Raw genomic sequence first — 16,579 nt, forward strand, 5'->3', positions numbered from 1 at the left:
GGACCATTCTGAAAAAAATATTTTGCTGTGCATATAACAAATATTTATCAATATTTTAAATGTAATTAAGTAATGTAATTCACAAAGAAATATGCGAAGACTGAATCGCATGATTTTCTCAATTATATTGTTTCCCTAGTGCTACATGGAGACATCTATGGAGTAATGTGTTTACAAAATTTAAATTCATTGCTCCATAGATGTCTCAATCAACTTTCTGTCAAAAGTCTATTTGTTCCCTTGTTGTATTAAATTGAATCACTTCATGACCTCTATTGTATATTCGGCCAAACTATACTTACTATCTCCAGTTATTTGGATATATGATCCCCTCATGTACCCATAGATAGCGGTCGAACTACTTGATGATGGATAATCGAATCCAAAGATCATTTGCTGTGTAAAAATTTGTTACTCAATTTAGTTTTTTGATTAGATCACTTAAATCTACTATCGCTTATCAGTGCAAAAAAAATTGATGCATTTTTACTGTCCTAATATTTGAGAATTTGACATTACAAAACTGGAAAGAAATATAAACCAAGAAAACGTAATAAATACCATGCAACAAATCCCAATTGGAAAACTGATGAGTTACGAATACCCACCCATTAGACACATTTTAGAAGTCACAAATTGAAAAACAGGTTAATGACTGCTATAAATGTCATGAATATAAATGGTAACATAAAGGCAAAGCTATTTGTTTTATGCTTCCTATCCTAATCTAATGAAACATAAAAACTTATCAAAGAAAAAAATACAGTTGGGGATCAAGCCCGTGGTACTAACCGCCACACTTTGAAATCAAAGAAAAGGTATAATGAGGAATGAATAAAAATTGTACAAAAATTTATAACTCTTTAATTAAATGTAATATTATCTATACATTAAATTTAAAAATATTTTTAGATTTATTGTGATTTTTTGCGCATGTTTTCCAGTTTTAATAGTTTATACGCTTCAATAGCTTCCTTCTGAGACTGTTCAATCCTCTTTCTGACATTTTGAGGCAGATCTTTCCTTTTCCCCTTGAGATCTATAACTCCATCACTTTTTTTCTTTGGATGAATTGTTATATTCGCTTTCAAATATTTCCTATCCGTCACCTGTTTTGATTGATTACTTTTGTCAAAAAGCTGGTTGAGCAACAGATCTTTTCTTGCCGGCTGGAAGTTAAAAATTTATTTTACAATTGTGAAAAACTTCAGTAGGAACAAAAAAATTTCTGAAAAATAAAAAGCGATAAAACAAAATTATATATTATTAATAATCAATTGAATTTAAGTACTGTAATTTAAGTTTGAAATATTTTCCTAGAAATAATAGTAATAAAGACCCCACAGCCATTTCTTAAACCCGCACTCATCTAACTATGAACATTTCAATGTTTTAGAATTAGTACATGTTTAACCTTGATGATGACGAGGTTCTTGTCGAAACCGGTTGGAGAAAAAGTACCAATAAAAAGTTGTTACAAACAAAATAGTTTTATTTTATGAAGTTTAATAAAAAATTAGCTTACCCTTGGAACACCAGTCGCTTTTTCAGCCTTTCGAGGTTTTATTTTTAAGGATGGTGGTTCGTGAACTATTTCTCCAAATTTAATATCATCTCTCCTCACAATATACTGCTGGTCCAATTCCTTCTCCTGCAAAAAAAAATTAAAAGTCAATATGAAATATGAGAATGCATGTTGTAAAATGAGACATATAATTTATTTTTTTACTTAAATATGATTTTACCTCTTTTAATTTTTCTTTTTTCTGTTTTTCCTTCAGTGTTCTCCTTTGAGATTTAGAAAGATATTGTTCATCTGTTTTAAAACGTCGTTTCCTTCCCCTTTTCTGAATGTATATACTATTTCCATCTTCATCCAATTTCTTTTCCTAAATAAAAAATGTTAAAAATATGTTACAAAGATTACCAAAGGATAAAAATCTATCCGGTAAAAATGTTCACAGCAATATTATATGAAGCGTTCTTGATGTAGTATTTTTTCTTAAATTACTGTAAATTATAAAAAATATGATTATTGTTCATTATTTTAATTTTAAATGGATATCTTACGAAATCTACATTAGAGACTATAAATAGGACTGATGAGTGGGATGGATAAATGTAAAAACTACACATCACAACACCTAAACTAATTGTAAACAAGACTTCCTTGTCTTTTGCTATTGGCGGAAATCTAGCTAATCGCACACTATATTATCAGTCAGCTTTCAACAAAAATATATTTGAATAAAGATATTTGTGTTTCCCATGCAAAACACTATACTATTCGCATAAAAATATCCTCCTTATCTAAAATAAACCTATATGATCAATGACGTTAGTACACGAATGATTTTTTTTACCGTTGCTTAATTTTTTTAAAATATTTTGAATAAATGGCGGATTATGATAGATAAAAGTTATCTTTTCTGCTTATTCTGATAAGAGATGAATATAAATAATCTCGACTTCCGAGAAGTGTTTCAGAAAAGTCGACTAAGGTGACTGTAAAGTCGGCATAAAAATCGTTGACTAGTCGGTTGTCAGACAGTCAGTCGAGCCGGCAATCGGTACATATCTATAAGTCGTAGTAGGTAGATACTCTGAATGATTGACATTTCATCATAATCAAAATGGACAACCGGCACATTGCTTAAGGTCCAGCATTCGTTTAGTCGCATTCATTGCACCGGAGACCACCAGAGACGTCACTCGTCCGTAACAACAGTTACGTAAAATGTTACCTGGATTTAGAGAAAATAAAGTTACGACTTAAGTTGGGCTTTAACATATTATCATCAATTGATGGCACAAAAAAAAATCTAATAATTTTATTTTAACACATTGTAGTCGGGCGCTTCGAACAATAGACTCTAGCCTATGGCGGACGTTTTTTGCGGTTAGTTCAAAAATATATCGCTGTCTTAAAATTGACAAAATTTCTAAACCAAATAATATTTTCGATTGAAATTTTCAAAGAAATCATATATGACATTTGATCATCAAAAATAAATTATAATCATAATTTTTAATTAAGTATTTCGTATTTCACAATTTTAGGAGCATTGTAACCTCTAAAAAATAGTCTTCCCCTCCGAGGTATCATTCCCTATATAATGCTAATATATTCAAATAATAAAATACCAAACAGTGCGAGCGGTATGAAAAATAGTCCAATACGTGAAATGACTCAAACTAAACTGGAGATTGAGATCGCATAAAAACTCTAGATTTCTGGCAATGCCTTTACAAGCGACACACTAGCCAATCCAGGCAAGGCATCTTAAATAACGCCAACATACTGTCGCCTAGCATCCAGGTAGCAGATTACCCTTCAACGCGTTTTATTTCACGCTGATAACAAACCGTATATTGCAGTTTCCCGCCGATAACCGACAGTCAACAAAAACGGCATTTGCCATGTCCCTCAGTTGACCAACAGTCCGCGATAAACGGCAAATGCCGAGTCCCGACGACAACGTGTTAATGACCTGATGATAGAATGATTTTCTGAAACCGGCAGTCACGAATAAGTGTTTATAAAAGTGGCCCTTTTCATGAAAAGGAGAATGTTTTTTTTTTTAATAATAATATTTAAATTTAAATACAAACCTTCGGCTCTGGCGCTATCTCATCTATATCATCGAATCCCCTTTCACCTTTAAGAGACCTCATCGCATCGTTGATTCTCATATTAAAACTTTTGTTGGATTCGCCAGAAATCTTCTTCAATTTATTCACTGGATTGCTCGGCTTATTATTTAACAGTGCTGAAAGGTAAATACAATGTTATAAACATTTTTTTATGCCTTTACTGGGTTGCAAGTGATTTTAGACAAATTTTTTTGTATAAATCATAGAGTTAACTGTGTGCCAGCAAGAAAAAAAAACAGGTGGTCAAATAATTACAAATATCATAGATTCAAATCACGTCTTCAAAAAAGAGACGGGAGTAAAAATATTAAACACTAGTAATAAAGGGTTAAAACTAATTAACATGGAGATTTTTTATATTCGGAAGGCAATTAAATATGATATTCTTTTATTAAACCAAATAAATTTTACTTATAGTCCATTATTTTATTCAACATCGGTTAAGCAAAATACATCAATATCCAATTCAAACCCCGCCCACTCCTTTCAACCTACGAGTATATAAGCTCGTTGGATAATAATTTTTAACCCTAGCGCATGTTTGCCATGGCGCATGGCGCATGTATAACCCAAACATGCTTGTGCTGCAACCCTTAGTGCATATTGGTCTTCGGGTCGACCAAAAATCGCATGTGTTAAACATTTTATGTAGTTTTAAGTGTGTAAATAGTGCTATGGTAGTGAAGGGTAGTTTTGTTTGCATGCTGTGGTAGTGATTGTCCTGACAAAGAGACGGATACGGCTCGAAACCGGTAGACATAAAAATCTCGGTGAGTGGTTATATACTAATATTACTAACATTTTTGTAAAAAATAAAATAATGAGAAAAACAGCTAACCACAAAGTAAATGCTTTAAATATTAATAATATTGAAAATATACAAATATCAAATAAAATAAATAATAGATATCTTATAGACGTCTCACTGAGACAGCAATGTATGGAAAGGAAATATGGAAGTTTTAGACATTTACAGTCTTATAACCTGTCATCGGTAAGCTAAAGTAATTAATAGAATTATATTATTTCGAGAAATAAAAATACTTTGTGTTTTGATCCACTCACATTTTTATTAACCAACTAGTTTCAGCAACAACCTGTTGTTGCTGAAACTAGTTGGTTAATAAAAATGTGAGTGGATCAAAATACAAAGTATTTTCATTTCTCGAAATAATATATCAATATGATCCACAAAGTTAATGCTTTCAATATTCAAAACTTATACACTTGTTTAATGTTCACCATTCTGTCCATGATGGAACATCCATATCACATCTTTTTTTCTTCTTCAATATCCAAGAGCCTTATGAAGTAAAATAATGGAAACTATTTCTTACTATATCAAATATACTTTTTGAAATATTAATACATACTAGAATATAACAGAAATATAACAAGTTATTTAATTATTAATATAAAAAAAAAATTATAGATGATATTATGGAAAATGGATTTCATAAAATTATCTTTACCATGTTTCTTGGCCACTTTTGTAATTCCAGGCGTTTTGATATGTCTGTCTTTCTTTAGTTTCGCTTTGTCCTTATTTTTCCAATTCATAAGTCTAACTAAAGTTTTGGGTACCGGTTGATCATCTAAATCCGTGGGAGTTTTGTTGATTTTGGTTTTTAAACTAAAAATAAGTTTAGGTTATTTATATATGTATTTATATTTGAAACCATTAGACAAAGAGAAAATAATAAAGTAGCACTTGACAAGCATATTTTATCCTGAACTTGACTGATATCAATAATAAATCTTTAAAATTATTAATTAAAATCAACAACAAAAACATTGTCAGAAAAGTTAGAGGTTATGTTTATTTTGAATGATTTCAGACCTTGCTAATCTTTTAGCATGTTGTGCGTAAGGGTCTTTCACACCTCTGTGTTTTTTTCCTGGAATTTTACGTCCCATCGTGAACTGTTATAAATTACTAATAAACGTTAAATTTATCCACTTTTTCACAAAACAATCCGCGCGTGTCAGTACCACACTATGACAGTTTAAGTGTTGCAATACGTAAAATTAATTAATAAAATAAATATAAATATAAAAAGGTTTGTAATTGGAATAAAAATAATCATAGCTTTTTATTTACGGAAAATTAAAAAAAATCTTACATACAATTAGAAAATTTCTATTGGCTGCAAAATTTTCAAAAATACTTCATTCTGTCCTTGGAAAGTTTAATGGTTATAAATTAAGTAGGAACTTACTGAAAAAAAATATATATATTTGTATTGGTACGCCTGAAAATATTTTATTGCTATATTGGACACTTTAAAAATGAAGATAGTAGCAACAACTACTCGTAGCACACATCCGTTTTCTAAACTCGATTTTCAATTTCGTTTTTTTATTGAAATTCCTAATGCTATTCCCGGACGCGTTATTTTTTTGCAACTTAAATTTTTCCAAATTTTCGTTTTGACCCATTCTGACCTCTTCTAGAATCTAAATTATCAAAGGGAATGAAAGATTTATTTATAAGTATTGAAACAGAAAGATTTTTTTAAATTTATTTCGGTGGTAGTGTATTTTTAAAAACATACTTGTTCTGAGCGACATTACCCCATTCCCATTTCTGAACCGAAAATTCCAGAGTTGGAAAAATGACGTTATGTAGTATAAGTTTTGTATATCCAACACTTTCAAACAAAAATTAATAAAAATATTTATACGTATATGTACATATTTGAGTGTGTTGGTTTGTTTTGACATAAGAGTATATCCGTTTCCTATTCGTCAGCTGTTCGTTCGATAGGCTCGCATAATCTTTGGGCTCGCACTGCTCGCAGGCAGTCGCAAAGCGAAGTTCGCAACATCAAGGTCGTTCTTTGTGTCAAAATTATAACATTTTTTCTGCCTAGTGTAAAGATTAGTGATATAAACTATTTAGTGTCTGTGATTATTAGTGTTAGAACTATAGTTTTAAAAGTCAATGTGGTAAACACAGTGTCTAACAACGTCTTAAAATCGTCCTAAATGAACCTAGCCAGCAGCCAATCCTCTGAGGGCGCAAATGCAGGAGGGTGTTTTGTTAATTTCAATCAAGATTGCACGTAAGTCCTTAGTAAATAATTAAATTCAATATGTCAAAGCAATATTATTAAACAGCTTTCAATACTATCGTATCGTCCAAACAAAATATTTATCCGTCACTTTTTCATGATAAACAAAGACCTAATTGGCCTTCGAGAACAATGAAACAAAGAACTATCGTTTCCGATTTTTGTATAACGATGAAATATGATGGATAGTTTTACGATTTACAATTTTTATTTCTCGCAAAAAAGTGCTAAAAGACAATATGAATCCTCTTGTCACTTGGACGTTTCATTATAGTAAACAAAGATGGCGGCGGATGGGTTTTCTGTTATTATTTACATTCGTATTCTTCAGTCTCCGGGTCGCGTTTTGGCGAAATATTTTTTTATTTTGATTTTACGGTTTTCGCGTCTTCTTAAAGTTTCTTCTGTTGTATCGAGGACATTTGTTTTCGCTGACGCAATCTGTTCAATCAATTCGCACGGCTGTTGGTCGCTATGACGCAAACTCCATATATAGAATATAGACGTCAAGGCCAGAACTGAAACATTTCGATAATAATATTGTTGATGTGCCATCAAGAGCAGAATCTAAACTGAAATTATGTTGACCAACGGTATTTTTACACTCGGATACAAAGATTTCATAACATATATTTTTTCGCAAATACGCTGCATTAGAAAATCTTCGTTTATGATTTTTCAATGCCACTTTTCCCATATTGGAAATTGTAACAAAAGTCTTGGAAAAATACAACCACTGTTCTCAAACCTTTGTGCTGTAATCCCAAATAATAAATAGCATTTATTTCATTTGACTAAAAATTATTATTACAAGGAAAATAGGAAAAATATTATTTTAAAATTAAAGCGCAGTTTAATATATTTACGGGATATAGGCCAATGGAATTTACTAAGAATTTCACCCACGTGCGTTGCGAAACTTATATTCGGGTAGTTTTCTTGTTTTCTAGTTGCAATCTAAGTTTAGAATAGAAAACATCTATTGAATATTTTATATGTCGCTAATATAAATGTGATATAATTTTAATGGAAGGAAGAATAATTGTGTAATTTGATGATTTTAACAAAAATAAAACAATAACGAATAAAATTATTTTGTAAAGTGCATTCCAACTATGTATGAGTATCTACAGACATTTAAATTTAAATTGTTTTTATTAATGCCCTTTTGAAAAATAATTCCTTTACATAAAATTAAATACGACACATACTGATATTTTTTTATTATTATTATTTGATTTTATTTTCTCTTTAAGATAGCAAAAACAAAGGAGCTATAATCGCTTTTCAATAAATTTGCTATCAGTCAATTGAAATATAATTGTGCTCAATTCGCGCTTTTTTCTTCCATACCATACGTCATGTCAAACGAAAAAATGGTTTTATTTGTCTTCTTAGAACCATTTATACATTCACATACCAATTGGCCAATTAAAAAAAAACTGTCTTGAGATTGATTTTTAACACTACGAAGTTCTTCCGAACACATCTTCTTCATATTATTCGTCAGCTGATTCCAGCTGTTATCTGTCAATAAACAGGTGTGAATGAAGATAATAATTAGGATTAAAACGTATTTATATTTTGAAGGTTTCCACTAACAATAATTTATACATTAGCGGGTTTTTGCGGCAAAGGCATGTCTTCCAAACAACCAAAATTGATCATTTTATTCACAGTACTGAAAAAAAAAAACAAAAATAATTAGAAAAAAATACAAATTATACATTAATTAATAATACAATAAAACCCCTATCCGCACCCCAATGGTGCATAGGGCACTGTGTCATATTAACGCAGTGTTATCTTAATCGTTTACACATGAAGGAAAGGTGATCAGCCCTCCGCTTCAGGGACCAGTCCAGGGTGATATTGAATAAATATTACAGTGATAAAATCACTTATATTTATTTTACCCCCCTTGGGAATCGAACCCGGGACCTCCAGAACGGTAGCCGAGCGTGCTGACCATTACACTACGGAGGCGGAGGCGGAACGTTCTTATGTTTGAATAATTATTTTTGACTGCGCCAATTTTTTACCATTAAAAAATATTTAGCATCAGGAAATGATTTTCTAGATAAGCAATAATATAAGATTAATAATATTAATAATAATAATATTAATATAAGATTCTTCTTCTTCTTTTTCTTCTTCTTCTTCTTTTTCTTCTTCTTCTTCTTCTTCTTATTGTAGGCCTTAATATTAATATAAGATTAATAATATTAATTAATAACGTATAATTACTATATACTGATAGCAAAATTGTGTTAATATTATTTATTTGCATTTTTATATATCTGAGCTCCCATGTTTAGCATTTAAGGTAATAATTGTTGGTGAACCGACTAGAAGACATAAATTTTTTTCGACCAAAATTATCATTTGTATTTTACAATTATAGTATATATGTATTTTAATTCGTGAAGATTCTACTTTCTTGGGGTAGGTCTGCTGAGAGCGTTAGAGTAATAAATTTGTAAAAAAATGTGTATTATTATGTCATTTGTTTTATTTTTATTAAGTGTTTGAAATACTTTTCAAACATATTTTTTTAAATTTTATTGTACAATAATTATTGCAACAAGATAAATAGACTTATCGACATAACGACTTATCTAAATATATTTTTTTAAATTAAGTTTTGCTTACTAAATACCACTATTTCTTTAAATTCTTTCTAAAGGTCTATATTTTAGAGTTATAATAATCATTAAAAATATGACAATGACTAAAGCCTCCCTCTACTATGTGTTCCCACTGATAAGAAATTAAATACAAAAATGATACTAAATAAATAAATAAAAATAAGAAACAGCTCCTACTACCCCGTCTTTAACCTTTAACGTCCCAAGGACACAAATCTAATATTTAGACTTGGCTTCACATGCGGTGTTTGAAAATGATGCTGAATGCATCGAAACACGTGTCACAGTAAAAGTAAAAGTTTTATTAAAAATTGGATACATTTTACCATAAAGTGACTGGGGTGGAATATCTAATTTAACATACTCAACCAATAAAAGATTGTGTAAGACTCGTTTTGTGTTTATAACAGCCGATATAATCAATATTTTCATTCATCATTTTCTTTTGCAAAATTCGCCTTCGTAAAAACGTTGTTTTCGTAAGTTGGTAATGAATGACGTCACAGAAACGAATCCACACTACTACTATTACAGCTCTATAAAGCAGATACATAAAGGAATACGCCCCATAACACACCCGATGACGTAAAATATGTTGACGTATAGTGGTGTTCTTTTTTCGTGGTATTAAAATATCTAATATTTAGACCTTCATATCTCCCTTACTTCTCTACAGATTTCAATAAGGATGTTACAGATAGTCTTGTGATTTTTCATATGAATTTATTAGCCAACAATAACACATCGCGATAATGATCCATTAATGAAAATAAATAAATATACTTTCTTCTTGTCACTTGTCATTCGACATTCGAAATCTAGTCACCTATTTCAACACCCTGCTGACAAATAGGTCGGACCCCTTATCTCGTATACGATTATTTACACAGTTTACACACGACCCTTCTGTTTGGGGTTTACAAAAGGGTGTGGCTCTCAATATTAATTGGGTCATACTTGTAAAAACAAAGTTTAGATCGCTTTATCTCTAGGCCATTGAACCAAAACAATGTTTACACTATAATCTTATATTTATATTGTTAAAATTATTCCTTATCATTATGTAAATATTCACTGATTTAAAACAAAAAGAAAAGTATTGCTTTTAGTATTACTTTCTGATCGCCGTAATTTCCGCGAGTATTTTTTTTTACGAATTTTGTAAGATCCGATGTATTGATTCAACGATATTAAAAAAGGGTTAAATACTATGACATAAATAATAAACCAATTAAAATAAATGAATTAGAGTAAGAGTTAGAGATATTAAGTATATTTAATTTAAGTTAATTAAAAACGGATAGATATTAACCACAAAGTGACAGTATTCGATAAATCGCAACTCAATTTACTTTGAACTAAAACAGATTAAAGATAAAACAGATTAAAGATACTAAAATATTGTTTTTTTACTATTCCAACTTAGTTATTTGGAAGATAAAAAGGTCTAAGTAGGTACCTGCATGTTTTATTTTTTTTCAAATTAGAAGATTAAATTTATCCAGATTGATTTTTTCAGTAAACTGCAAATCGTCCACATCTAGGCAAAAGCGACTAAATGTAAAATATGGTTTTAAGATAATATTTTTAAAGGATTTTTAACCTGTGTAAAAAAAATAGTGTAAGCTTTTTGCACTTTTGGATTTTAAAACATTGTGTTTACATAACAGTAATGTGTTTTTGTTTCACTGAAAGACAATGGAAACGAATCAAACTCGTTTTGCAAACTCAACACTGTTACAAAATTTAATGGCTTGATGTTATTCATTATTGTCGGATTAAAATCCAACTGTACACCGCTAAAAAAATATCTGTAGAATTATGGGGCGCTACTGACCCAATTGTAAATCCGAAAATGATTTTGAACATCCAAAAATCTACAAAAATATATTACTGATTTTTGTTTTTCAAAGCGTATAAACATGGTGCAATTTTTGCACTTGCCAATGCAGGGATGCTACCTTAATGTTGTGAATGATTGATGTAGCAAAGCGCGATGAAGCATGTCAATAACCGCATTTGAATACATTTAAATACAAGCATTTCATATTTGAGTAGTTTACTTGCAAACCACGTTATGTTAAAAAAAATATGTTTTTTAGCCAATGGCGCCAACCGGCAGATATTAACAAAAATATTAGCGTCCATATTTAACATAATCTGCCAAAACTCGTTAAATTAGGAATAAAATGGAATGAATAGAAAAATCAATACTCTTGCAAAACTTGCTATGCCGATCGACAGTTCACTTTCTAAAATCTCTCAAAGAAAGGTCAAATTGGTAGAAGATGAAATCTTCCACCGATTGCTGCCATTAACTAAAAAAACTTAATTTTTTTAACATAACGTGGTTTGCAAGTGGACTACTTATTTCTAGTCCGCGTTATGTATGACTCAAAAATAAATGCATCGATGAATCACTGCCTAAGTTGGTGGTATCCATGACAATACACGCACTGCAACGTGGTTGAAATTACAGTGTAGAGTCATAATGTTATCGTTGTGTCCCCTACCCTTTATGAATTCCTTTTTTACCCCGTTCAAACAAAATACTAGGGGCATACATAAGATTACGAGTACCTGCCCGTGTAAAATACGAGTATATGGTATTAACTCCATCAGCCTAACTACCTGCTTACACGGCGAGCGCCTTCGAGAAAAGCATTTGGAAACAATGGATTTGTTTGTACAAAGTCTCATTTTCGAAATATCCTTGTTAGGGCGATTCGTCCCGAAGGATAGTAGATGACATGGACTGTGGGAAGTGGACTGTTGATAAGGTGAGAGGGACAATAGCTGCTCTACAAAAGGTACTTTACCTGGTCCCGGGAAATGAACGTTTGGCTTATTTGAATATTATCTCTTAAAATAATAATAATAATAATTTGGAGAATTTGTATAGCGCCATTTTCGTACAATATTACCTCAAGGGCGCTAATCAAATGTTATATTCAATCATTATAAATTTTTTTTTTTTAAAGTGGACACGTTTTTAATATCATTTAAAATGTCAACATAAAGTTCCTGCTTATGTGATCATGCAATGGAAACCCCCCCCCCCCTTTTTTTTACTAAAATGGTTTTTATTAGCTAATTTTACAAATGAAAATGAATAAGTTATTTAAATTTTTGTATTTTTTTTTATAACCACAATAATATCTAAATAAAACCTTTATTTGTAGAGTATGTTAAATTATTTAAAACATTTTTCTCTTGTAAAAATACCGTGCTTTTTTGCATTTTTAATATTTTTTGCATGAATTAAGTAGTACACAAAAAAAGCTCTATAAACTATCAAAACGATCACCAAACATATGTTAATTTGCACTCAGTCTTCCAATATACTAGTAGTACAAACTTATTTAAATCAATGTAACGCGAGTGCTTAGATAGTTATTTTTTCTCCCCTTATGTCATATTTATAATTTACAAGAATTATTCAATAATAATAGTAATTTTATATGATATTCTTAATTATATAATTTTATGATAATATCATTTGTTTCAACGAATCGCATCACAGAATTCCAAACCAAAGTGAAATTAGTTTGCTCGATGCGTTCGTTGAGGTACAAAATACAAAATAATAATCATTATTTTATTCAATCATTTTATTTGAAACTCAAGCCAATAAAAAGTTTGCTTGATCTTGATTATGAATTTATGTAGCTGTCTATCTATACTCGTTGATTATTGAAAATATTGTCGTCACGATAAATCCGAGGTTCAAAATAGACTGTACATTCCCGATGCTTTGAATCCCAGGGGCTTTGTCCACCGATCATATCTTGGCACCAAGTTCACGGTCAAAGTATGTCCCTTATGACGACATTTTTATTTTTACTTTTACACGATATTTTTACTTTATTTATTGTTTAAAAATATATGGTGTTTCTAATGTACCGTCACGTTTTGTTTGGTATTAATTCACGAGGAAAATATCGTTTAAAATATTTGTAAACCGAAGAGAGAATTTTAGTAATCCAATTATTTAATTTTAATAAAAGAATTTGAATTCTAAATTGGGATGTCTTCTTTCATTTACATTACGTTATCAAATATGTATGTATATTTATATTATATATATATTATATATATATATATATATATATATATATATATATATATATATATATATATATATATATATATATATATATATATATATATATATATATATATATATATATATATATTTTTTTTTTTTTTTTTTGCATACATACTACTAATGTTTTGTCATTTAGACAGCCCGTAGTTTTTCTGCGAGATGCGTGACGCGGAATAATATAATCATCGCATAATCTTACAGTACAATATATACGTCACTACACGAGCCGACACTTACTGCTGGGTCTCCTCGACTAGAGCTAGCTGCACTTGCAACGGGCACTTGTGAACTACATAGGTGTAATTTATTATAATAATTCCCATTACCATCACGATACATATATCGATGGTTTATTTTAGTTAAGTTTTACTTGGTAAACACCACTATTTCATTAAATCTATTGTGACACGTTTTTCGATGCGTTCCGCATCATTTTCAAACACCGTATGTGAAGCTAAGGATAAATTTTACAGTTTAATCCTAGATTCCTTCACATCCATATATCTAGTAAAACATGCCCTCCAATTATGCAGACTTTTGACAATTCCAGATTTCAGATTTTGATTGATCCGATCGTGGCAAGTCTTTTCGACCGTCTTCATTCTGTTGTCCCGCTCACATTTGCCAAATATAATTTCTTAGTTATTTTCTCGTCATCTATTCGCTTCCACATGTCCATACCACTTTAAAGAACTCTTCTTAATATTTTCAAGTATCCCTAGTTCAGCCTTACATTCGTTTCTTATATCTTCGTTTTTAATTCTGTCAAACAATCATTTTTCTCACATTTCGCTCACTCCTTTCAAGAACTTCCTAAATCAAAAAACTTGGTTTTTCATGAGAACGTTTTTAAAGTTTAAAAATATAATACAATGAATTAAAAAAATAAATATCAAGCCACTTTTTGAACTTTTTACTGTACAACGCATCTTTTTAGGTAAAACCTGAAGGTTTTTTCTCCATTTGAAAAATATTTAGTATATTTAAAAAAAATAATTAAACAATACCCTTTCTTCAAAATGCAAAAACAACACTTTCTGCCCCGTAGCGGGTAAATATTAAGTTAAAAATATGCCTCTTTTGCTGGGATATAGTACATTTTATGGGCATTCCGAAAACATGCACAACTGAAAATTGGCGATTTTTGATTTATGATATTTGAAAGGAGTGAGCGATTTGTCTAAAGGAACGCATTTCAACCGCGTTTACTCTGGTTGTATCCTTCCTTTGCCAGTTACATGTTTCGATTCCATACATCTGTGTCGGTACCAGCACTCCGTTGTGAACCGCCAGTTTGGCTTCCATGGACATATTTTATTAGCAATCACTCTGTTCGAAGCACCATTTATTCTATTCCTGCATTCACTCTTCTCTCAATATCTTTATTCACAGTTCAAAACAGCGCCGGCGACCCAATAAAGCGAAATCTATTGTAATAAGATGAAATAAGTAAAATTAGCGGTCCTTGATCTCGCCAAATACAACATTTACTCGAATGATAGCAATAATTATTATTTTATTCATTGGCATTATCAGCGCCGGATTATTTGGAGCGTGCGTGTGAATGGTGTGCAATAAACTGAGCACTTTGTGGGTAAATCGTTATCATCACTGGAGCTCGTCTGATTGCGCGGTGTTTAAATATTATTATTACTATTATATTTATAGAGGCGTTTACTAAGCAGGATATTGTTCAATTCCTATTTGGGGCACATTTAACGGAATTGTGATTATTCAATTAGCAACTGTTAGTTGTAATTTTGCACTTGTCGAAATTATTAATGTAGCCTTGCCAAAAATAACGATAAATCACAAACGGGCGTTATCTTTAAACGCTATTATTTACGGCTTTCTAATTTTTTACCCGATTGATAACAAAACAAATGTGGAGGTCCACACAGAGACGTTAAATTTCCTTTTTTTATAGCATTAGACTGTATATTTTAATTGAAATAAAAAATGGACAGTTCGTGGTGTCATCAAGTGTGGTGTCATGAGTTGTTTCAATGAGATACCAAAAAGTTAAAGGAACGGAAGGAAGCTGAGCGAATTTTAAAAGAAATATTACAATTACAACAGCAACTGAATAAAAAATAACTAACTAAAAACTGATTTTAAGTAATCAAGTAATTCTATCTTGTAAAATTGTTACGTTTTGGTGCTATTTAATGATTTCATAGTTGTTCAACACAGGATTGGTCACGATTTGTCGCTTTAATTAAGATTTCGATAGAGTACAGTACACAGAACAGATTTGCAACATTGGAAATGTAACCTTTTGGTGAGGACCTCCACAAATATATTCTACAGATTAGTAAAAACATTAAAATACCAATTTTCTCGTATTAATTTGTCTCATTGTCATTTCAGTTCTTTTGCTGTAAGCAGCAGCGAAGGTTACCGTCTCTTTTCGTTGGTAGCTGACGATGCCCTGGAAGAAATCTATTGCAGCAAGAAGGGCGAGGACACCTACTTGGTGGAGCGGCTCTTCAGCAGCTCGCTGGTTGCTGTGGTCACACTCTCCGCTCCGAGGTGAGTCTAGTCTATCATCGACACAATTTCAAATTACAGTCAAAGCTACCTAAAGGTGGGGACTGACCGGAGCATTTCGTCGTAACGTCGCTCGCGCTATGGATAGCGCCAGTTTGATTTCTGTGTGTATACCTACTAAAAAAATATCTCTAATCCATTTTGTATATTAAAAACATAGTTAACTTTGTGGTATGGTAATATAACACTCTTTATGTATTAATTTTTAAATCAAACACAGATTTTTTGAGACTTCTAAGTTGTATTTTATTGAAAAACACATAAAAATTAATATTGTGACAATTGTTTCATTTTCAAACGAATGTCGTTCGACATTCGTTTAAAAATGCCATAACTAGGCAAAACAATTGTCATAATATTTATTTTTATGTATTTTTTAAAAATAAAATACAGCTTAGTAGACTCAAAAAATCTGTGTTTGATTTAAAAATTAATACATAAATTAAAATGGAGTTCTACAAATTAAACGCCAAATCAATAAATAAATAATACAACACTCTCCTTGTCATTCATCGTTCACTTTGTGGTAGTCACGAAGTAGTGTT

General features: G+C 30.8%; 3 protein-coding genes across 6 annotated transcripts in view; 1 reads left to right on the forward strand and 2 right to left on the reverse strand.

Moving 5' to 3' along the window:
* LOC148300626 (cytochrome P450 9e2-like) overlaps window positions 1-16,579 on the reverse strand; it is a 229,083-nt gene that overhangs the window by 119,132 nt on the left and 93,372 nt on the right. The window lies entirely within an intron of this gene.
* On the reverse strand, window positions 849-5,674 carry LOC148300629 (uncharacterized). The gene is made up of 6 exons (XM_088274498.1): window positions 5,495-5,674; window positions 5,127-5,287; window positions 3,613-3,770; window positions 1,746-1,889; window positions 1,526-1,651; window positions 849-1,169 (listed from the first exon to the last, which is right to left on the reverse strand). Exons 1-6 carry the CDS (start codon window positions 5,569-5,571, stop codon window positions 915-917), a joined length of 921 nt encoding a protein of 306 aa, XP_088130624.1. The 5' UTR covers window positions 5,572-5,674; the 3' UTR covers window positions 849-914.
* The window catches only part of Atg18a (Autophagy-related 18a), a 46,328-nt gene continuing 36,206 nt past the window's right edge, over window positions 6,458-16,579 (forward strand). For all 3 annotated transcript variants that reach the window (XM_088274519.1, XM_088274520.1, XM_088274521.1), the window contains exons 1-2: window positions 6,458-6,719; window positions 15,855-16,016. In XM_088274519.1, coding sequence (XP_088130645.1) covers window positions 6,643-6,719; window positions 15,855-16,016 — 239 coding nt within the window. In that variant the 5' untranslated portion in view covers window positions 6,458-6,642. The remainder of the gene's footprint in view (window positions 6,720-15,854; window positions 16,017-16,579) is intronic.

The sequence above is a fragment of the Brachycentrus maculatus genome, unplaced genomic scaffold (assembly GCF_059751285.1).
Source record: "Brachycentrus maculatus isolate JH-2025_06_01 unplaced genomic scaffold, ASM5975128v1 h1tg000683l, whole genome shotgun sequence".
Lineage (NCBI taxonomy): Eukaryota > Metazoa > Arthropoda > Insecta > Trichoptera > Brachycentridae > Brachycentrus > Brachycentrus maculatus.